Consider the following 25,055-nt stretch of genomic DNA (forward strand, 5'->3'; position numbering starts at 1 on the left):
AATCCAGGTGTCTGGGTGCTGGTCAGATGGTTGTTTATGGCAGGCAGGAGGCAAGCCATCTGTCTATCTAGTTTGCCTAGGGGAAGACAGAGCATGCTACCTCAGGCTCAACAAGGCACCTTTCTTTTGCTAATTAACTCCGCTCAGGGCAATTTCACTCTGCTGCCATCTATAGCCCTATTTACCTGTTTACCTATTCTGGTACTTCCATCCTGTGAAAGTAGTTTTCTGCTTTTGTACTATGTTGGGGGTGCTTTCACCCTGTTTACCTAATTTTGGATGCTTTCATCCTAAACCTTGTTTACCCATTGGTGCAAGCTCAGGGAATTGCTAAACTTATTCCCCACAAGTGAGTATCTGGATATGTATTAGTTACTTTACTTTGGCATTCTTAAAAACTAGTAAGAAGATAGTCTCACTTTTGTTCTGCCAGTAATTGGATTCCTGGATTTATTAAGTCCAGATCACGTGTCTACTGGTATAAGAGAAAAATTATGTCAGACCAGTTAAACAGAGAAAACTTTCTTCGAGACTATTGGCTCCTACTGCAATAGGGACCAATACTATTGAAATAGGAGTCAATACTATTACAATAGGGAAGAGGAATCAAACTCAACTGGTGAAATAAAAAATAGAGTGGTTTTTATGAGCTGAGAAAACTAGAGGAAAGTTACTGAAGAACTGTAGATGGGAGATTAGTCAGTATGAATAGGTCATCTGTGTTTGCTAATTGATGCTGATGTTGAGCTCTTACCCACCCACAGAAACTGAGAGATCAGAGTGCTAATTCCTTTCATGATTATGCTTCAGAGGGATGGCTCCCAGGTCCTTGAAAAAACACATTCTTGGGGTGTAGAAAATTTGCTTCTCAAAGTGCAGAGAAAGGATTTACAATTCCAAGTTTTCTAAAGTAAATGCTCTTTAAAAAGGTAGGCTAGGTCTCTCTAGTCTGGAAGAAGACTGTTGAAAGTTTAGTTAAGCTCAGGGGAACATTAGGAATACAATTTTCAGATGTTTGGAAGTTGTGATTATGGGACATATTCCTGGGAGTACAGAAAGGAAAAAAAATGCTTTAACAAATAACATGTTTTTGCCCCTAATAAAGCGTGATTTTTAAAGCAGTTGAAACAACATTGCTGTGAATAGGGTAGCAAGGCTGTCCATGAACATTCTAAGTTTGCGAGAATACCTTCTTTCAGTTGAGTTCAGTGCCATCATCAGTTGCTCTAGAAAATGTTTTAGGTCCTTTTTGAGAACAACTGCCTGACACTTTATGTGCTGTTGGCTTTACTTGTCAAGCCTGGGTCTCCCTAGGTTTTTCTTTCACTTTGATATGATCATATGGATGATCAACTTCACTTGAAAGACTCCCTCCATCACAGGACCGATCTTTCCTCTAGGACAATTTTAGGTGGATAGAATCTCCCGGTCAATAGTGGGGGCAGAATTCTTCTGGTGGGTCCTTCAAGGTCCTTATAACCTTATGTCTCAGGACTTCTAGGGAAGAAAAAAAGCCCTTTGAAGTATTGAACATGTTTATGAGAGGATTCAGTTAAATTGGGTACAGGACACGATCTCTGACCCCAGTTCATAAGTCTGCCAAATATAAGTTCAAAGGGAAAAATATTTTGCTTGCTTGCAGGGGTTGCTCTGATTTTTCAGAAGGCTAGCAGTAAAGTTCTAGGCCATATGAAGCAAGTATCCTGCTGAATTTTAGGAAATGAGTTTGATTTATCTTATAGGAATCTGTAAATATGGGCATAATTACTGGATGGCAAGTAGAAATCAGGTAACTTCCTCTCTCTGAATCATTAGGCTGTGGTTTCCTCCAAGTGGAAAATGTGTGTATTAAGACAGAATTTACCACTGCCTGAGGATCAGCATTTGAACAGGGAAACACTTCTTCAGACCATCCAGATATCACAATACATAACTACACAAAATCTCTTAAACCACAAGAATTAATTATATGACATCCAAGTGCCATCAAAATTCTAGAAAAGTTGGTTGGGGAAAACTGCCTGTACATAGTAGCCTGTAAAGCATTCTGCTGACAAATTTTTCATGTCTTTAGAATGTTTTGAACAACTTCATCTTTTAGTTTTATGTGGTAAGAGTCTAGTGCCTTTAAAATCTCTCTTTTACTTAGATGATTATGTTGATGAGATAACATTACTACCCAAGAAATATGGACTATGCCATAGGAATATTTTTGTTAGATAATTCCCATAATTCAGTCAAATTTCTTTTAGCTCCTTTCCTTAATTTTTTTAATGTTTGTTTATTTTAGAGAGAAAGAGAGAGAGAGAGAGAGCACGAGCATGAGTGGGGGAGGGGCAGAGAGAGAGGGAGAGACAGAGTCCAAAGCAGGCTCCAGGCTCTGAGTTGTCAGCACAGAGCCTGATGCAGGTCTCGAACTCATGAACAGTGAGATCATGACCTGAGCTGAAGTCAGATGCTTAACCAATTGAGCCCCAGGCGCCCCTTTCAGCTCCTTTTCTAATCCATTTGTACATTTGTGTGTGTGTATGTGTGTGTGAAGCATATTTTTTGGGAATTAACAAAAATTCTTATTGTGTTGGATATGAGGCTTCTAAGTTTGAAGTCTGCCACATTTAACAGTGGCTTTTGAGGCTCTGTCAGCAAAATCATTGCCTTCTGAAGTTTTCATTCTGCCTGTGTGAGCTCTACAAGAGAACACTGATCTGAGCAGGCAGTTGTACAACCTTTAACAAGTCAGCTATCAATCTTCCATGAGATACTTTATTTCCCCTCAAAGTAGAAAATCTTCTGTTTTTCCAAATTTGTTCTGCTGCATGACAGGTAACAAACACTTACTATATAGGGGTGCAATTTCTTTTTATTGCTATTGACGAGGCAGCGTGTGTCATCTAAGTTCAGGGCAAAATAGAAGCTTCCAAAATTTCGTAAGAAATCAGTAGACCATAAAAAACCTCAAGTATCCAGAGCATATGACGTACTGGCAAACATTATTAAATTGTCATTGATGAACAAGAATATCAAACAAATCAAGTCAGGGCCAAGCGTCTTCTTCTATTACCATGGAACAGCTGTGATCATCTATTTGATTAGGATCTGGTAAAAAAAACTCACAGGATCTAAGAGATTACATTTATTAACAGAGTATCAGGATTGAAAAATAATGCCTGTTTATAAGTAGCCTGATGGCATACCCACAGGTTTGGAATCTTACACCCTTGAGAGATAGCTGTCACAACACACAGGACTTGGAAAGAAGTCAGCCAGGTGACTCAAGGTAAGGACCTGAGCCTTTTTTAAAATGTGTCTGCTGCTACCAAAGCATCCCAGTACCCACAGCGCCATGGCCCCCAGAAGACCCGAGAAATAACATTATTGATAGGTGGTCTCATCCTCACTTTTGAGTGAAGATTCCAAAATTAGCACCTTGATTTTCACGACAACACAACTGTATTTCAAAATTCAGAATCCCAACACTGAGACAGTACTGAGCAGTTATCATGCATTTGCTCTACCAGAGGTTTTGCACGCTCTGCAGAGGTCCGAATCCATTGTCTACAATATCGTCCTAGTCCCCAAAATTGTCTAGATTGTTTTTATGTCGTAAGGTATTTCATTTGCAAAATGCGATGACTCCTATAGTGTATCCTTTGAGGGCCATTAGCATCAACAGATACCCTGAATATTTCACCTCGGTTTGGCAGCAATGCACTTTATCTGGTGAGGCCGTGTGCCTTTGTGAAAGAAGGAAATTGTAAAGAAGCCAAAGCATCATTTCTACTTGGCGCTTTAGTATCTGATTCTACCAGAAAACCATCTACATATTGAAACCTACAGATCCTTCTGGTGGGACAGCTTTCATTAAGTTTTCCTGTATATGACTAGAGAAATAGTAAGAGGGTACTGAAACCCTTGAAAAATCGTTTCCATAAATATTGAACTTCTTCCTACGTAAAAGCAAACTAGAATTTAGACTTGTCCATGATGGGAACTGGCAGAAAAAAAAAAGGCAGAAAATAGATACATTGGAGAAAAGCTTTGCAGAGGATGGGACCAAAATTATAATAGTTCTGGTATTAGGAACTACAGGCATTCATGGAACAATGAATGTATTTATTTCCTTAAGATCTTATAAACAAGGTAACCATCTTTATCAAATTTAACTTCTTTACTGGGAGTTGGCAGTATTAATATTAATATTATAGGGTGAGTACCCTTTCTTTTATAATTATCCTTTGTTTTTCTAATTTTTTATAATTGATTTTTTCCTTCTAGTTGAGCCCTCAACAGAGGGTACTGTTTGGCACATGACTTTTGCTTTTGATACGTGATTTCCATTGGTTCTATATCTCGCATTAAATCAGTGTTATTATTCCTTGGGCCTAAAGTAATATATCGATATGTCTCTATTCAGGGTACTTTTTCCGTGTGCCGTGGGACTGCAGTCCTCTGCTATATCCCTTTTCTTGTGGAAGGCACATAGTAACCAAACCAGATGCTTTTTTTCGAGGACTTTTCACAGACACTCCAGATGGAGTATACAATATGGTAGTCTTAATTTGCATGAGAGATCTCTCCCCAAAAGGTTTACAGGGAATCAGGAGAAAGTAAGAAAATGTTTTCCTCAGTCATGGGATCTGTTCATGTGGGAACCAACATAAGAAAAGACGCATAAAGCTGATTCAAATTACCAATGACCTGTATTGATCTACCACAATTAAAATCTGAGCACTTTTTGGGGAAATTTCAGAATAAGTAACAGTAGTATCTACCAGAAAAAAACAAGGATATGTTAGCCAGAGGGCAATTTACTGTAATGTGCATTTCACCAGTGACGTAAACAGTCTTAACTGAACAGTTAACTAGCAGGTTTTAACTTTGCATTTTCTTTTTCATATTTGTTCTGATTGTCCCCAAACTGAGTAACTACTGGTAAGATTTGAGTAATAGTTGTCCTTTCCATTCTACCCACCGCCCTTTTTCCTTAATTTGAGCTTGGATAGTCAGGACGAGAGCTAAGATAAATGTGGGTAGAGCCAGAGGACGATTTTCATCTGCCCCTAGAATCATGCTAGTAAATTCTATAAAAGTCTCAACAAATGTTATATGGAGAATAATAGGGGAGTCACCTGTCTTCTGTTTATAACACTGTGGTTTCTCCCAGCTCACATTTAGAAGAAAGGCTGTGTCCGTGTCTTTCAGTGGGTCTCCTGAACCCTTCGTTCTTCCACAGTTATGGAAGATAGTGGATACCTGGCTACTCTTTAATGTGGTTGGTGGGTCTTTGTCTGGTCCCCAACGTGCTTGGTCTGTCAAACGAGCAAAATCGGCTGGTCGCAGAATTCCAAGTGGTAGCTAGTCCACATCCCCAAGTGTGGGGCTGTAAATTTAAAGGAGAAAGAGACGGAGGTAAACAGAGGGAGCAGAGACAGCAGAGGAAAGAAGGCAGAGGCTTTGTGAAAGAGAAAGTCACTTGAATTCTCAGGTTTTTTTTCTTCCATTCTTTTCAATCTTTACTCTGACTGTCCAAATCATTTTTAACTTTCCTCTTAGAATCATATCTATACAATAAATACAAGTATTCAGTTTCCTTGCGATGATGCCCTCCTAAAACCCTCAAAAATCCTGAAAGACTAGATCCTTCCATTATTCCAAATGTGACAGAGAGACAGTACCTGTTTAAAAGAACAAACTGCAAGCATCCCATATTTTTCACCATCAGAGCTAATCATGATCTTGATGGGATTGTAGAGCCCAATTTACCCTTGCTTCCTGATAATAAAACCTTGAATTTGAGAGAGTAGTTCATTCAGATAGTATTTCAAAAAAGCAGAATGCTAGAAGAGAGACTATATCCAAAGCATTTTACCAGACTGTTTGTGACCACAAGACTTTTAGCTGGTCTATTTAATTCAAGAACTGCCCTTGTATCCCATCCTCATTACCAAATTGTTGGGGAAATATAATTAAAGAGAAAGTCTCCTGTCAGCCTAGTCAATGCTGTCCACAGAATGTAAGAATGAACAAAACAGTTTTAATATTAAATAAGCGTTACACCAGACTGTGATGTGTGTGTATCATGGGCAAGCCACTAAGGAGATTGCAGAGAAATAAATCTCGTCCTTTTATATAGTCAGGCAGATACAGTCACTTAGATGCATGTTCATTGTCTTATCCAAAAAAAATTAAAGATAAAACTTTTCCAATCTTTATGATGGACAGGGAGTTACATCATGGAGTTATGTGCCTAGACTTAAATTCCCACAAAAGTGGGGAAACAAGGCAACAGCCTCCTTGATGTTTGCATTTCAAAGAGATAGCACCCAGGCCTCCAAGACAGACATTCACAAGATCCAACATTGGCAAGAGGCTTAATTGACTTAAAATATTTATATATATTTGAAAAAAACAGATATTTATGATTTCAAATTTTCTAAAGGAAATGCTAAAGAGAAGGGGTTTTTCTCCTTTAGCATAATGGAATTTATTTATTTATTTTGGAAGAGAGAGAGTGAGAGAGAGAGAGAAGGTAAGCACACAAGTGGGGTAGGGGCAGAGATAGAGAGGAAGGAGAGAATCCCAAGCAGGTTCCGCACCGTCAGCGCAGAGCCCGATGCAGGGCTGGATCTCACAAATTGTGAGATCACGACCTGAGCCAAAATCAAAAGTCAGATGCTTAAGCAACTGAGACACCCACGTGCCCTGCATCATGGACATTTTAAATTATTATTATTTTTAAGATTTCTATTTACTCTTACACCAGCCATGAGGTGGGAACTGGGTAGGATCATAGGGAAACAAGTTAGCCAGGGGACAGTTTAGACTGTATGTGTTAACTGTTTTTTATGAACTGACACAATTATCATGCCAGAAGTTTGGGACTGGTAAAAGTTCATGACTGAAAAAGAAATGAAAACATAGTAAAGTAAATAATAATTCAATCCTCTCATGAAAACAACCTTTAATAATTAATGTGAGATAGATGGTTGGTGCATTTGATATGGTGTGCCTGACATATGTCCTCGAGTGTTAAGCTCTCATGCCCATTTCATAGTGAAATGATTTTACTTTCTGTCATGTCTCTGAGGTTGAGTCCTCACTCTTGCCCCTAAATAAACCTGTCTCTCTACTATAGCTCAGAAGAGTAGTACTTATCAACTCACCAATTTGAAAATTGGAAGTTCATATACCACAAAGTTTAACTGCATGATCTTTAGCCAGAAGACCCAGAAGCAATGAAACATCTTTTCCAATGATGGGGTGTGTGTGTGTGGACATATATAGATATGTGTACAAAGGTGTATATGCAGATATACATAAAGGATAATGTATGTATGTAAATCTTTTATGTTATAATAATTTTACATTTGCTTTGGCAGGAAGAAAATGAATACGCTTTAAGATTCCATAATATTTTATAGTATCTTTATATCTTACCAGTATTCCTCAGTATCACATATAACCCCATAATTAAATCATTGTATTTAGCCGAGGTTATTTGTGACAGATTCCCATAAATTCAGTCACAGTGGACACTAGTGACACAGCTATATTTAATGCAGTCTGCTGACGATATTTTACAGTTTGGGTGGCTGAGTAATGAGCAGAGCATTTTGCCATCATGGTCACTTTGAGGATATGGGCATCCATGCTGCCCTCTGCTGGTTTAATTGTAGTGTAGCCTCCATCCAAATGCCTGTTCTCTTAGGTGCCCATTTTATTTTGGAGGGGAAATTTGTAGCTTCTCTCCTCATGTAATTTTCCAACAATCCTCATGGTCTAGCAACAAAATAGGTAAACACTTAAGAATTCCTTCTTTTAAAAACCTATCTTTCAGTATATAATTTAGAAGTCTTTACTAATATGGATATTTTACTCAGCAGTGAATCCATTTTTTTTCCTCTTCCTATTCTTGACAAACTCCCCCTCGCCCCAAGTCTTATTTACTCATTTGCTTTCCTCCTTTATATGACCCTTGGCTTTGGTTCAAACGTGTGACTGTAACATAATTAATGATAGAGGGAAACATGAGGTAATTCCCCTTTTTAAGGTTAAAAAATTGAGCATTACTGAATGAGATTATTAATGCATAGATCCAGTGATGCTGCATCAAACTAGCAGCATGTTTCTAAGGTAAAACTGTTTGCAGTAAAACAAAAATACATGACATAGGTAGTCTGAGATCAGTATTGCAAAGGGATATATTATATTCCATGCCATTTTATTGTTTTGCACAGTGCTTGAGTGTTTTTCTACAATATTTCTTTAGAACAGCGTTCTGTAAAACTTGAAAGGTTAAAATAAAGAGCATGCCTGGTGTTTTAAAAAAAAATAAAGATTTTTTTAGATCCTTTTTTTCTTTTCAGTTCAAAAGAAGTATAAGATTCTCTGATAGTCTAAAATTTAGTATTTTGCCTCAGGGTTATGAAAGACCTAACCTAGTTAAACACATGAACTGGCACTTGCTCATAATAAATCTCGATCACTAAATTGTGTGGTTTGTTCTATTATATCAAGGCGAGTTTATCGGACAGCCTTTTTTTTCTAGCCAAGAAAATATTGAGAAACAGTTCTGTCTCACAATTTGCATGCAGAGAATGTTTTAATAACACATTTCTCTCTTCTCCGTCCATCTCTCTTGTAGGCTGACTGGAAGCTTTGTGCCAGACTTGATAGTGAGCATGAGTAGCCAAATGTGGCTGCACCTTCAAACAGATGAAAGTGTTGGATCTGTTGGCTTCAAGGTTAACTACAAAGGTAATGATGGATTGCTACTGTGGGAAATATGCTATCTTAATACCACCAGGGGATACTTTTAAATTCGAGCTTAATTGCATCTACAAATAAAAGTTTCCCAGAACATAAGCAAGAATATATTCTACCAAAATGCTTCTTTTTTAAATTTAACTATAATTGTTGATTTCACTTCTCTTTAAGTAAAAATAGGACTGGCTTTCTTCTTTTCCTTTAGGATGTGTCTATTTTGCATACTTCATCTCTCCCCCAGGCTACTGTAATTTCCCACTATTTTAGTCACTCTGGACTCCTCGCCTTTCCCAGAACAGACAATGTAGTTTTATACATTTATACAATTTGCCTGATAAAAGTAATATACTGATGATTAAATACTTAAATCCAAAGTAAAGGATTTAATTCCCCAAAGAATTTAGGGCGCCGCTTTTTGAGGGGATTGGAGGGATCTATCAGTTATTCTCTTAGCTCAGATACATGGTCTTGGTGTTCAAATGATCGATTCCTATGTAAGTGATGGGTCACAAATGTGTTAAATTGCTACCGCTCACCCCGGTATTGGCAGTGATCCAGACTGATGACAAATGACCTGGGTATAACAAAATCTTTTGTTCTGGTTCCATTTATAAGAGATAGATGCAAACATTGTAAAATCGCAAATAACCATGACACATGGTGAACTTTGGTTAAAAGCAAATAAATAGAGACAGTGGATATATACACACAACATGTTTATTAGAAATGCAAATATAGAACCCTCACTGAAAAATATATCAATGTTAATAAATTCACTTGAAATCTATACCTTAAAAATGAAAATGTATAAGAAAGCAGCAGAACATTATGTTGCCGGATTTTATTATTTCTGTCGTGGTGAAAATCATTTTTCTCTGTCTTATCAATTTAAACAAGAGCTGTTAAAAATTCTCTTACTTGCGTTATAATAATTTTTAATCAGTTTCCTTTTTCAAACAGTGGCTTGCCATGCCTTTGTATCTGGACACATGGAAATGAATGCATGATGTTGTCAGGGAGACAGAACACATGCACTCAGTGTTTTTAACTTGTGACTAAATTTGGTACTATATTAATTTGAATAGTTCAGGAAATCTGTATAAATGTCAGTTACAAAAAAATAAAAAGGTTAGCCTGATTATAATTTTAAATATATCCCTCCTCCATTTAAAAATCCACATCTGTCTCAGTAAATACAACAGAATCGCAACCTTTCAAGAATGGTCAGCTTTTGTTAAAAGTATCTGCGTCTTGACGTTTTCATTTGAAAAATTTTTCCACTCTAAATCACTAAATGAAGCTGGCATCTTTGTATTCCTCTTGGTTTTATTATTTTCTTCACCCTATGAAGGTTACCTGTCAGAAAACCTATAGTTGTGTAATCCTTAGAAACTATATAAATCATTAATGATAATGCTTCCACAAAGAACACAGTTGTTAAGGCTCATAAAACTTGCTGGAGAAGTAGAGGAGTTCCAACCATATTTACAAAGCTCTCCACTCCGCTGCAGTTCAAGAGCTGAAGTAGATTATAAAGGAGCACAATTAATTTGTTTTCTTTCTGCCCAGTTTTCAACAAATAATTAAAAAAAAAAGTCTCCTAAGGATCTACTGTGTGTTGGCTACTGAATGAGTTGTTGAATATACAAAGAAGAGCCAGATGTAGTCTCTCAGGAAGATCGTAATACAGTGGCACAGAAAAACATACCCAACCACTCAAGCACGAATATCTACAGAGATGAGAAAATTGAAACCAACACGGGAGATTCTTAGTGAATGATGCCTTTACTCGTCCCCGTCTCTTCCCTCTATTCTAATCTAACCTCCTCTGCACTGTGAATGATCTCTAGCAGCAAGGAAGTGTCACGTGACACTCCAGCCGTAGGTGTTTTCATACTTTTCATTGCTTAGAGATAAAGTCCGCAACTTCTAGAGATCTTACCTTCCAGCTTTGTTCAGCCTGTCTTTTTCTTTCTATAATCCAGTTTTCTCAAAGTATCTGCAACCCTCCATCCCAGCAAGTTGTTTCTTACCTCTCCTCTGGGCACATGCAGACAATTCTCTCTGGGTCTCTATTCTTATTTTATCAGCATCACATCACTCACCCTGCAAGACAAAATTCAAACATTTCTTCTGTGAAGTCTTTCTTAACTCTTCTTATCACAAAATAACACTTTCTCTGTTTTATAAGACCTGTACCATATATTATATATACACACACGCACACATTATCTTACCAGATGGAAATATGTCACATTCATCTTCATATTTCCATTAGCAACCTTTTGCTATGTCATCATGGGCGATTAGTAAAACTGAGCAAATGATTTAACCTGTAAATGTGATGTAATATAGGGTAAAATATGTCCTGAAAAATTTAGTTTACCATGATTTTTTTTTTCCTACTGTGAAAATCATACTTTTGCATTCTCCATGATTTAAAACCTGAGCTCAAAGTTGAAGCAGGGTTCATTTTGAGAAGTTTCAAATTTTGATGTGCAGATAGCTTCAGCAACTTCGCCTACTAAAAATAATTTTCATAATTACCACGCTCTGTGTTAAGTAGTGTGTTGGTTCTAAATGGAACACCTGCTATAAAAACTTTCCAGATTGATCTAAAGATGTCTTCTTTTTGTCATCTGTAGATTTTGCATGAGACAGCATTGACTTAGCTCTCCTGTAAATTAAACATACATTTTATGGCATATTTTCTTTTAATATATGTATGTATATATATTTTAATTTTAAAGGTAGTGACTGAATTATGCAACTTAGATTTTGGGTTTTTCTTTAATAATATATTTTAATTCTTAGATTATGTTGTGCTCATTGCCTGTGACAGTTCTTCTAAAACTTGCTTTAAAAGAAAATAAGATTCCAATGACATCTCCTATTAAGAAACCCAAAATAGAAAAAGATTAAAAGCTGGGTGGCTCTGGTGGAAGGGGTGGGAAGGAGGATTAGCACCCCCATTGATCAGACTGCCCCTCAGTTCCTCTGAGTACAAGGAAACCCTAATGCTCCAAAAAACCTGTTTGAAAATCACTTTTTTAAGACCATACTTTGATGTAGAGACCAACAATGTATCTGTAAAAATAAAATGACACATAGTTGCCTAATTAAGTTGTCATATCTTTATTTGTTTTAATTTTTTAATCTTCATTTTATTTTTGAGCTTATTTATTTGTTTGAGACAGAGACAGAGACATGGGAGGGGCAGAGAGAGAGAGGGAGAAAGAGAGAATCTCAAGTAGGCTCTACACTGTCAGCACAGAGCCTGATGCGTGGCTCAAACTCACCAAGAGTGAGATAATGTCCTGAACCAAACTGAGTCGAATGCTTAACCGACTGAGCCAGTTGTCATTACCTTTAGAACTTCAGTTTTAATCTTTGGAACTATCAGTGCTTTAATCTTAGAATTTGCACATTAACTATCTTAAAGTATAAAAAGGCAACAGGTGTTTGAAACAAACAAAAAAAAGTTCCTTAATAGAAATGCAATTCATTCTTATTCATTTAAACTTCGTTTAATATTTATTATGTACATGACGGTATGCTGAGTACTGTGTTCTATAGCAGAAATGAATAAAATAAACACTGTATTCTTGAGAAGTTTAATGATATTCCCTTGTTAAAACCAGTAATGTCCATATTGGGTATAACAAATCACAGCCATCCTGCTCTGCAGGAAATTTGTGAGTTTGCCAAAACTATGATTCAAGATATGACACTAGGTGTTCCTGCTAAAAAGGAAGAATAACCTAGCTATGTATCTTGCCCCATTAGCCTTAGAGACATTAATTTCTTTTCTTGTTTTATATTGTCATTATTTCAAATGTATATTAACCAGAAGAAAAGATAGTTCCCCCCACCCCCCACTGGACTTATTAGCATCCATTAACACTGTGCTATTTTTTAAAATATATTTTCATCTTCATCTAAGAAGACCTAAGCAACATTAAAAGTATAATTAATAATTACTAAGAACCTTGTATATTGCAATCACTTTGCCTGCATTAACTCATTAAATCTACTTAAAACTTCAAGAGGTATCAATTGCTACTCAATTTTACAGATCGGAAAAATGACTAGGATATAAGCACTATGATGTAGCAACTTTGGTCTGTTCACTGTTGTATTCTCAGTATCTAGCGCAGTGCCTAACACATAATAACCACTCAGTAAATATTTGTGGATGTGTGAATGAATGGACCCAGGTATCAGATCGTTAACTAAATGCAGAACCTCGATGTAACTTCATGATTTCATGATGCTCTCCATTATGAAATATTACGTTCTGTGTGGATGTTAAGGGTTTTGGGGAAGCAGAAGGGTTAAAGCCTGAAGACAAGCTGAAGACCCTAATCAGTGTAAAAAGTGTAAGGATACCACAAGATTGAGTGAAATTACTGAGCTCCCATTGTCTCATCAGCTTCACATACAACTACACATAAAAAACACACATACACAACAAAAGCCACTTGATTTCAAATGTCTGTACATTTTTATTTCCAGAGGGTAAGTTTATATTCTTTAGAGATATTTAGTAAGAGAGCTGAAAGTCCATGACAGAGGCATATAAGGAATCTCTTTTAAAGAGATTCTCATATAAAGAATCTCTTTTTTTTAATGTTTATTTATTTTTGAGAAAGAAAGAGAAAGAGCACGCTAGCAGGGGAGGGACAGAGAGAGGGAGACAGTGGATCCAAAGCAGGATCTGGCTGACAGCAGACAGCCCCATGTGGGGCTCAAACTCAGGAACCGAGAGATCATGACCTGAGCCAAAGTCTGACGCTTAACCTACTGAGCCGCCCAGACACTCCAAATCTCCAGCTTTTATAGAGTTCTGAGAGTGATATTATCTCCTCGTCTTAAAAATCAGGTTTTTTAATTGATTGCCTAATTTTCAGTCGTGTGACAGTGTGCATTCTCAACCATATAGCGTTAACAGCAAGTGTTAACAGCATGCACTGTTTTAAGCACATACATCATCTCATGTAATCAACTGCAATAAATCTGCAAGGTAGTTAGTATTATTATTCCTATTGTGTAGATGAAGTAATTGAGGCATGGCAAGTTAGACAATTTGTTCAAGATCATATGGCTAGTAGCTGGCAAAATCAAGATGACTGTGAACTCTATATTTTGACTGCTGCTTTTTAGAAACTTATATTCTGTCCATAAATCTTAGCTTGGATTTAAAGTTATTTAGAGGGGCACCTGGGTGGCGCAGTCGGTTAAGCGTCCGACTTCAGCCAGGTCATGATCTCGCGGTCCGTGAGTTCGAGCCCCGCGTCGGGCTCTGGGCTGATGGCTCAGAGCCTGGAGCCTGTTTCCGATTCTGTGTCTCCCTCTCTCTCTGCCCCTCCCCCGTTCATGCTCTGTCTCTCTCTGTCCCAAAAATAAATAAACGTTGAAAAAAAATTAAAAAAATAGTTATTTAGATATTTAAATATTAAAATAGCTCTCAACTGAAGTACATGGCTAGAATTTAAAATTTTGATGAAGCCATCTGCTTTCATTAGATAACCTAAAATTTTGAAATGGAAATTTTCATGAAAGATGATTATTTTACTTAAATATTTAGGATCATTAATTTTTACGGTTTAAAGTGAATGGACAGTCCTTTCTCTCATTGTACAACTGAGGGATAGAGATCCCATTATTTGCCACAATGCAAGTTTTTAGTAATAAGGGCATATGCCACAGGTAAGATGGATTGATACCAATGATTTGAAAATTAGACAATTACTTCCAAGCGTTGACCCAAATTGAAGTTCAAATTTAATAAAAACAATAACAGCAAACTTTGCTTCTTTAAAGTGCATGTTTAATTCTGGAGGTATCATTCTTCTTAAATCTATCAAATAGTGTTTGGGAAGGTTAATTAGAACATTTTGTAGGTAGCTTCTGATAATACCTTAATAATTTCTACAACAAAAAACGTGACACACAAATCAGGCATCTAGGTTTTATGCTTTATGCTTATAAGAGCACATTTTTCTTCTTTTTCCTGCTGTTTTCTTGATTTCTCCTTCTCTTCTTTCTCCTTTCTTCTTGTATCTTTATTTTTCTATGATACTACCATATTACTTTCCGACTGCCTTTCATTTGTAAATATATCATGACTGTCTTTCCAGCCCAATTGTATGGATTGGCTTTCATCTGATGACTGTACAATAACCCCAAAATGTACACACCATAATTTGACATGAGTCAGTAGTCATTTTGGTCATTACCTTTATTATGATATTAAAATGTTGAAATAAATATTCTTGTACAAGTTTCCATACATTTTTTTCGTTTTACTGAGGAAGCAGATTCTGAAAATAGTATGGATATTGAAATAAGTAATGCATCTTAAGTAATTATTTCCTAAATTTTATATTTTCACTTCCTCAGAAGTGTAAAAATGAGGTTTTTCCCTACAACCTAAAATGGAATACTACTAATCTGTTAGGTGTTTGCCAACCTGACGTGTTATAAACACAGTATTATTGAATTTAATAGCTACAGGGTTATTGAACATCTTGTCATAGATTTATTAAATTAACCACTTGGATTTCATCCTCTTTGAAATTTTTCAGCTTTGTGCTCTTCGTAAGGCATTATTAATGGTCACAACTTATTGACTTTTCCTCTAATTCTGGGTGAACAGAGAATTAAACTTTCCTGTCCTCTTGAAGTTAAGTGTGGCCATGTGACTACTAAAGTGTAAATAAGTGACTATAATCACTCCCAGGCCAAAGCATTGAATTATACTGTTGTTCCCTTTCAAAAGGAACAATGAGGCCAAATCTTCCAGGTAGAACAGCTACAAATTGATGCTGCTTCCTTCACTTTGTGTTCCTGAGGGACTGTGGAGAGCAGAGGGCCCCTCCCCACCCCATTTCCCCAACTATGTAGCATACGTTGCATGCACAAGACATAAATTTTGTTTTGCTAAGCCTCTAGAATTTCTGGGTTAATTTGTTATCCTCGCATAACCTAGTATATTCTGATGGATACACAATATAAGTTAGCCTATTCTTGGTTTGTCTGTGTACTCTTAACAAGTTGTAAGCCCTTTGGGCACATTAGGGGTGTATCCCTTAGTTTGTCCATACACTGCAAGTATTTTCTTGCAGTCTATTTTGATTCCATGAAATTGAAATGATATCAAGTTTTTAGTTTCTTCCTGTTCTAATCAAACGTATCATTCCTTTTATTTATTGCATTTGGACTTGTATAGGTGTTGCACATCTTTTAACGATTTTATTAAAGTTACTATACACACACACACGTATACACACACACACACACATATAAATATATATGTATATGTATTATATATCATTTAACTATTTTTTTCTGCCAAACCATACTGCTTCAATTTCACTAGTCTTAAGGTTTTCTTTTTAAAATATCTTCTGGGCACATCTTCCTGCCACTATTTTTGTATTTCGAATTTCCATGACAATTTGCATACACCTAACTTTCACCTTTACTGTAAAATAATTTTGTGGAATTACATAAAATAGTATTTGTGCTTTTCATTAGAATTGTATTAATTGTATTAATTTTAATTGTATTAATTGTATCGTATTAATTTTATATATTGCTTTGGTCTATATTGATTTAATTAGGTAATGTCTTGGCACACCTGGGTGGCTCACTCGGTTAAGCATCTGACTCTTGATTTCAGCTCAGGTCGTGACCTTGCAGTTCATGGGATCCAGCCCTGTGTCTGGTGTGGAGCCTGCTTGAGAGTCTCTCTCTCCCTCTCCCTCTCCCCTTCCCTTGCACTCTCTCAAAAAAACAAAAAAACAAAACCACACACACAAAAAAGACAAAACAAAACAAACAGAAAAAAACCTTCATAATGCCTTCTCACCAAGTCATCTTTTGTCTTCTTAGATTTAAATTTTATGTTTTTATCTATTTTTTTAATGTTGATTTATTTTTGAGACTGAGAGAGACAGCACAAGTTGGGGAGGGGCAGAGTAAGAGAGAGGGAGATAGAGAATCCAAAGCAGGCTCCAGATTCTGAGCTGTCAGCACAGAGCTCTACACAGGGCTCAAACTCACAAACCATGAGATCATGCCCTGAGCCAAAGTTGGATGCTCAATGGACTGAGCCACCCAGGTGCCCCTATGGTTTTTTTTTTATATATATATATATACAGTTTCTTTTTCACTTATGACAGCTTTATTTCTAAATATTTTTTTTACTTTTTTGGTAGATTGTAGTAGTATGTTTATTTTTCTATTTCCCTTTATAACTGATTAGAAATAACTATTATATTTTATCTTATTACTATATTTCTATTATAAAGATGAGTTGTTGAGTTTTACATATCTGTGTAGTGTTTAGCCATACTACTTAATTCTTTGATAATTATGCACTGTAACAGTGGGAAGGCATTTATTAGGAAATTATTAAAAAAACTCAACTACTATTGTCTTAAATATGGGTTTACTATTCTCACATGACATGTCTAGGAAAGAGTAGATACTGATGTTGGATGATTGCTTCACATCATCATCTGAGACTCAGATGCTTCCTTTCATTCTCTTCACCTTTCTTAGCATATCTGTCTTTATCCCCAAAGTTGTAACAGCACTGTTGCCGGACGTCTGTTGTAGGAACAGATTGGAATTCCTCAAACCCTATTAAATTATACTGATGAGAAGTAGCATTTCTGTGCATTTCTTCTTTTGATGACAGTGACTTTGTTATTTTAATGTTTAATATGATACTTGACACAGATATGTGGAAAAGAGTCTTTTTACCAAGTCTGCCTACATTCTTCTTAGTCCTGTTTTACTCTGAGTTTTTATTAAGAATAGCTGATAAGAGGGGTGGGGGGCACCTGGGTGGCTCAGGCTCAGTTGCTTAAGCATCTGACTTTGGGTCAGGTCATGATCACATAGTTCGTGGGTTCGAGCCATGCTTCGGGCTCTGTGCTGACAGCTCAGAGCCTGTAGTCTGCTTTGGATTCTGTGTCTCCCTCTCTCTGCTCCTCCCCCGCTCATGCTCTGTCTCTGTCTCTCTCAAAAATGAAAAAAAAAAAAAACATTAAAAAAATTAAGAAACAAAAGAATAGGTGATAGGGTCACTTTTCTCCATTCAATGATACGAGTGTGTATTTAACCAAGTCACTCCTTTAACTATGTTCATAGGCTTCCTGATGGCTGGGACAAGCTACTACTGCAATAAAATCTTCTTGAACATAATATCTGATCTTTTGATACACTCTCAGATTCAATTTGCTAAGAATTTGATTATAATTTTTGTATCTAATTAAATATGTGAATTGGATTACAGTTTCTTCTTGCTAGTTTTATGATTGTGGCAGTCACAGAATGAGGGAGTTTGTCAATGCTCTGGGATAGTCTGAGTAACAGAAGAGTTACATATCTTTGAGAGTAAGAGAGAATTTAGCTATAAAATCATCTGGGCATTTTTACTTAAAGGTAAATATTTACCAAGTTTTAATTTTTTTCTTTGGCTATAACTCTCCATATCTCTGCTTGGATTAAGGTTGTCTTTTTATATTTTGTTAGCCTCTTTTCTAGGTTATAAAATAGGTAATAATTCCAAAACATATTGATATTTCATATGTGTTTTATTAAAAAAAAACTTTTTTTGGTATATATTAATTCCAAGGAGTACATTTTTTTTTTCTCTCTCTGCCTGCAGCTGCTTTTCTGTTTGCTGAACAATCCTTCCACTTTTTTTTTTTTTTTTTCCCTACTAACTGAACTACTCTAGGCTTTAATGAACCTTATCTCTTCCAATTCTGTATAGTGCTATAGGTTTGGACTGAACTAATCAGAATTCCCTTTGATATGGTTATCGGTCCAGGAACTGGGGCAATTGATATAGATTCTGGGTGAAAGAAAATCTCTTTTCTGAGATTGTGAACTCTAAGGATCAGTTAACTTGCACTAGTGGGTGTCAACTTTTGTTACCTTATATCAATAACTTGCCTACAGAGACAAAGCAGAATCTACAAATGGAAAGAATGAAAACTGTATTGTGGGCATAACTGAAACACCTAAACACCTGAAGGGAATGCTAGATCTTGGTTTATCCAATCTTGTGATTATAAACTTCTCCTCGTTTAAGCTGAGGCTAGTTCAATTTTTATCACTTATAACGAAATGGGCCTTGATTGACACACTGTCATTTCCTTGCTGTTTAATCATTCAACATAGAAAAAAGGGAAGATGTATATTACAATCCAGTGTTTTCAGAATTGAATATATTCCTTTATTTTTACAACATAGTTGCTAGGAAAACCATTATGAATGGATCTAAGAGAGTATCTACTCATTGAAAGTAATAGTTGAGTAAATAATATTCAATATTCTTTGCTGTTTTTGGAATGGAAACAAAGAAATATTAGAGTTTTGTAATGACCTTCTACTAACAGTATGCGTCCATAGGGGGAAAAATTCTTCATTAATCTTAACATCTATGCCTTAATGCCATTATTTATGAACTGAGTTTTGGTCCCAGTTTGTTTTGTCCTCAAGTCATTAGGCCAATCATGAGATTGCTGAGATGTTTTGAAAGTAGTGCTGATTCCTTGGTTTTGACATGATCAATTTGACACAAAGAGATATATTGCTTAGTTATCACTGAAATAATTTTATGGGGATAATGGAAAAATTGTGTAAAATATTTTTGATTATTTTTTATTAAAGTGTAATTGACCTACAATGTTATATTAGTTTCAGGTGTACAACATATTGATTCAACAATTCTATACATAGCTCAATGCCCACAGTAAGCATAGTTGCCATCTGTCACCAAACAACATTATTATATTATTGATATATTCCTTGTGATGTAGTTTTCATCTCTGTGACTTATTAGTTGTATAACTGGAATTTTGTACCTCTAACTCCCCTCGATTTATTTAGCCCATCCCCCCACTCCCCTCTGGCAACCAATAGTTTATTCTCTGTATTAAGAATCTGTTTGTTTGTTTGGTTGGTTTGGTTTTAGATTCCACATATAAGTGAAATCATATGGCATTTGTCTTTGACTGATTTCACTTATAATACCCTCTAGGTCCATCTATATTGTCACACATGGCAAGATTTCATCTATTCATGTGATATATTCCTCTGTGTGTGTATGTATACGCATCTTTTATATCTGTTCATCTATCAGTGGGTGATTGACTTGGGTTGTCTATTGCAAATAATGTTGCAAAAAAATGTAGGAGTGCATATATCATTTCAAATTGGTGTTCCAGCTTTCTTAGGGTAAGTACACAGCAGTGGATCATATAGTATTTCTGTTCTTAATTATTTGAAGAACCCCACCATACTGTTTTCCATAGTAGTTTTATCAGTTTACACTCCCACCAACAGTGCATAAGAGTTTTCTTTTCTCTACATCATCACTCACAATTATTATTTCTTGTATTTTTTATACTAGTCATTCTGACTGGCATGAGATATTTCATTGTGATTTACATTGACATTTCCCTGATGATTAGTGACGTTGAATATCTTCTTATATGTCTATGGGCCATCTATTTATCTTCTTTGGAAAAATATCTATTTAGGTCCTCTACCCATTATTTATTTATTTTTGAAGGAGAGAGAGAGAGAGAACAGGGGAGGGACAGAGAGAGAGGGAGACACAGAATCCAAAGTACGCTCCAGGCTCCAACCTCTCAGCACAGAGCCTGATACGGGGCTTGACGTGGGCTCCAACTCATGAGCAGTGAGATCATGACCTGAACCAAAGTCTGACGCTTAAGTGACTGAGCCACCCAGGCGCCCCGGTCCTCTACCCATTTTTTTTTCAATATATGAAGTTTATTGTCATATTGGTTACCATACAACACCCAGTGCTCATCCCAAAAGGTGCTCTCCTCAATACCCTTCACCCACCCTCCCCTCCCTCCCACACCCCATCAACCCTCAGTTTCTTCTCAGTTTTTAAGAGTCTCTTATGCTTTGGCTCTCTCCCACTCTAACCTCTTTTTTTTTTTTCCTTCCCCTCCCCCATGGGTTTCTGTTAAGTTTCTCAGGATCCACATAAGAGTGAAACCATTTGGTATCTGTCTTTCTCTGTATGGCTTATTTCACTTAGCATCACACTCTCCAGTTCCATCCACGTTGCTACAAAGGGCCATATTTCGTTCTTTCTCATTGCCACGTAGTATTCCATTGTGTATATAAACCACAGTTTCTTTATCCATTCATCAGTTGATGGACATTTAGGCTCTTGCCATAATTTGGCTATTGTTGAGAGTGCTGCTATAAACATTGGGGTACAAGTGCCCCTATGCATCAGTACTCCTGTATCCCTTGGGTTACAGGATACTCCTGTATCCCTAGCAGTGCTATTGCTGGGTCATAGGGTAGGTCTATTTTTAATTTTTTGAGGAACCTCCACACTGTTCTCCAGAGTGGCTACACCAATTTGCATTCCCACCAACAATGCAAGAGGGTTCCCATTTCTCCACATCCTCTCCAGCGTCTATAGTCTCCTGATTTGTACATTTTGGCCACTCTGACTGGCGTGAGGTGGTATCTGAGTGTGGTGTTGATTTGTATTTCCCTGATGAGGAGTGACGTTGAGCATCTTTTCATGTGCCTGTTGGCCATCCGGATGTCTTCTTTAGAGAAGTGTCTATTCATGTTTTCTGCCCATTTCTTCACTGGGTTATTTGTTTTTCGGGTGTGGAGTTTGGTGAGCTCTTGATACATTTTGGATACTAGCCCTTTGTCCAATATGTCATTTGCAAATATCTTTTCCCATTCGTTGGTTGCCTTTTAGTTTTGTTGGTTGTTTCCTTTGCTGTGCAGAAGCTTTTTATCTTTATAAGGTCCCAGTAGTTCATTTTTGCTTTTAATTCCCTTGCCTTTGGGGATGTGTCAAGTAAGAGATTGCTGCAGCTAAGGTCAGAGAGGTCTTTTCCTGCTTTCTCCTCTAGGGTTTGGATGGTTTCCTGTCTCACATTCAGGTCTTTTATCCATTTTGAGTTTATTTTTGTGAATGGTGTGAGACAGTGGTCTAGTTTCAATCTTCTGCATGTTGCTGTCCAGTTCTCCCAGCACCATTTGTTAAAGAGACTGTCCTTTTTCCATTGAATATTCTTTCCAGCTTTGTCAAAGATTAGCTGGCCATACGTTTGTGGGTCTAGTTCTGGGGTTTCTATTCTATTCCATTGGTCTATGTGTCTGTTTTTGTGCCAATGCCATGCTGTCTTGATGATTACAGCTTTGTAGTACAGGCTAAAGTCTGGGATTGTGATGCCTCCTGCTTTGGTCTTCTTCTTCAAAATTACTTTGGCTATTCGGGGCCTTTTGTGGTTCCATATGAATTTTAGGATTGCTTGTTCTAGTTTCGAGAAGAATGCTGGTGCAATTTTGATTGGGATTGCATTGAATGTGTAGATAGCTTTGGGTAGTATTGACATTTTGACAATATTTATTCTTCCAATCCATGAGCACGGAATGTTTTTCCATTTCTTTATATTTTCTTCAATTTCCTTCATAAGCTTTCTATAGTTTTCAGCATACAGATCTTTTACATCTTTGGTTAGATTTATTCCTAGGTTTTTGATGCTTCTTGGTGCAATTGTGAATGGGATCAGTTTCTTTATTGGTCTTTCTGTTGCTTCATTATTAGTGTATAAGAATGCAACTGATTTCTGTACATTGATTTTGTATCCTGCAACTTTGCTGAATTCATGTATCAGTTCTAGCAGACTTTTGGTGGAGTCTATCGGATTTCCATGTATAATATCATGTCATCTGCAAAAAGTGAAAGCTTAACTTCATCTTTGCCAATTTTGATGCCTTTGATTTCCTTTTGTTGTCTGATTGCTGATGCTACAACTTCCAACACTATGTTAAACAACAGCGGTGAGAGTGGACATCCCTGTCGTGTTCCTGATCTCAGGGAAAAAGCTCTCAGTTTTTCCCCATTGAGGATGATGTTAGCTGTGGGTTTTTCATAAATGGCTTTTATGATCTTTAAGTATGTTCCTTGTGTCCCAAATTCTCGAGGGTTTTTATTAAGAAAGCTTGCTGAATTTTGTCAAAAGCGTTTTCTGCATCAATTCACAGGATCATATGTTTCTTATCTTTTCTTTTATTAATGTGATGTATCACGTTGATTGATTTGCAAATGTTGAACCAGCCCTGCATCCCAGGACTGAATCCCATTTGATCATGGTGAATAATTCTTTTTATATGCTGTTGAATTCGATTTGCTAGTATCTTATTGAGAATTTTTGCATCCATATTGATCAGGGATATTGGCCTGTAGTTCTCTTTTTTTACTGGGTCTCTGTCTGGTTTAGGAATCAAAGTAATACTGGCTTCATAGAATGAGTCTGGAAGTTTACCTTCCCTTTCTATTTTTTGAATAGCTTGAGAAGGATAGGTATTATCTTTGCTTTAAACGTCTGGTAGAATTCCCCTGGGAAGCCATCTGGTCCTGGACTCTGATTTGTTGGGAGACTTTTGATGACTGATTCAATTTCTTCACTGGTTTGGGGTCTGTTCAAGCTTTCTATTTCCTCCTGATTGAGTTTTGGAAGCGTGTGGGTGTTTAGGAATTTGTCCATTTCTTCCAGGTTGTCCAGTTTGATGGCATAAATTTTTCCCAGTATTCCCTGATAATTGCTTGTATCTCTGAGGGATTGGTTGTAATAATTCCGTTTTCATTCATGATTTTATCTATTTGGGTCATCTCCCTTTTCTTTTTGAGAAGCCTGGCTAGAGGTTTATCAATTTTGTTTATTTCTTCAAAAAAACCAACTCTTGGTTTCATTGATCTGCTCTACAGTTCTTTTACATTCTGTATTGTTTATTTCTGTTCTGATCTTTATTATTTCTCTTCTTCTGCTGGGTTTGGGGTGTCTTTGCTGTTCTGCTTCTATTTCCTTTAGGTGTGCTGTTAGATTTTGTATTTGGGATTTTTCTTGTTTCTTGAGATAGGCCTGGATTGTAATGTATTTTCCTCTCAGGACTGCCTTTGCTGCATCCCAAAGCGTTTGGATTGTTGTATTTTCATTTTCATTTGTTTCCATATATTTTTTAATTTCTTCTCTAATTGCCTGGTTGACCCGTTCATTCTTTAGTAGGGTGTTCTTTAACCTCCATGCTTTTGGAGGTTTTCTAGACTTTTTCCTGTGGTTGATTTCAAGCTTCATAGCATTGTGGTCTGAAAGTATGCATGGTATGATTTCAATTCTTGTATACTTATGAAGGGCTGTTTTGTGATCCAGTATACGATTTATCTTGGAGAATGTTCCATGTGCACTCGAGAAGAAAGTATATTCTGTTGCTTTGGGATGCAGAGTTCTAAATATATCTGTCAAGTCCATCTGATTCAATGTATCATTCAGGGCCCTTGTTTCTTTATTGCACGTGTGTCTAGATGATCTATCCATTTCTGTAAGTGGAGTGTTAAAGTCCCCTGCAAGTACCACATTCTTATCCATAAGGTTGCTTATGTTTGTGAGTAATTGTTTTATATATTTGGGGGCTCCCGTATTCGGCGCATAGACATTTATAATTGTTAGCTCTTCCGTATGGATAGACTCTGTGATTATTATACACTGCCCTTCTTCATCTCTTGTTACAGCCTTTAATTTAAAGTCTAGTTTGTCTGATATAAGTATGACTACTCCAGCTTTCTTTTGACTTCCAGTGGCACGATAAATAGTTCTCCATCCCCTCATCCTCTCAATCTGAAGGTGTCCTCTGGTCTAAAATGATTCTCTTGTAGACAGCAAATAGATGGGTCTTGTTTTTTTTTCCATTCTGATACCCTATGTCTTTTGGTTGGCGCATTTAATTCATTTACATTCAGTGTTATTATAGAAAGATGTGGGTTTAGAGTCATTGTGATGTCTGTAGGTTTCATGCTTGTAGCGATGTCTCTGGTACTTTGTCTCACAGGATCCCCCTTCGGATCTCTTGTAGGGCTGGTTTAGTGGTGACAAATTCCTTCAGTTTTTGTTTGTTTGGGAAGACCTTTATCTCTCCTTCTATTCTAAATGACAGACTTGCTGGATAAAGGATTCTCGGCTGCATATTTTTTCTGTTCAACACATTGAAGATCTCCTGCCAAGTTTCAGTGGAGAGATCGGTCACGAGTCTTATTGGTCTCCCTTTATATGTTAGAGCACGTTTATCTCTAGCTGCTTTCAGAATTTTCTCTTTATCCTTGTATTTTGCCAGTTTCATTATGATATGTCGTGCAGAAGATCGATTCAAGTTACGTCTGAAGGGAGTTCTCTGTGCCTCTTGGATTTCAGTGCCTT

General features: G+C 36.8%; 1 protein-coding gene across 6 annotated transcripts in view; it reads left to right on the forward strand.

Annotated features, from left to right (window-relative positions):
* Window positions 1–25,055, forward strand: part of CSMD3 (CUB and Sushi multiple domains 3) — a 1,255,667-nt gene that overhangs the window by 678,553 nt on the left and 552,059 nt on the right. For all 6 annotated transcript variants that reach the window (XM_045453867.1, XM_045453870.1, XM_045453869.1 and 3 more), the window contains one exon: window positions 8,645–8,757. In XM_045453867.1, coding sequence (XP_045309823.1) covers window positions 8,645–8,757 — 113 coding nt within the window. The remainder of the gene's footprint in view (window positions 1–8,644; window positions 8,758–25,055) is intronic.

This window comes from Leopardus geoffroyi, chromosome C3 (assembly GCF_018350155.1).
Source record: "Leopardus geoffroyi isolate Oge1 chromosome C3, O.geoffroyi_Oge1_pat1.0, whole genome shotgun sequence".
Classification (NCBI taxonomy): Eukaryota; Metazoa; Chordata; class Mammalia; order Carnivora; family Felidae; genus Leopardus; species Leopardus geoffroyi.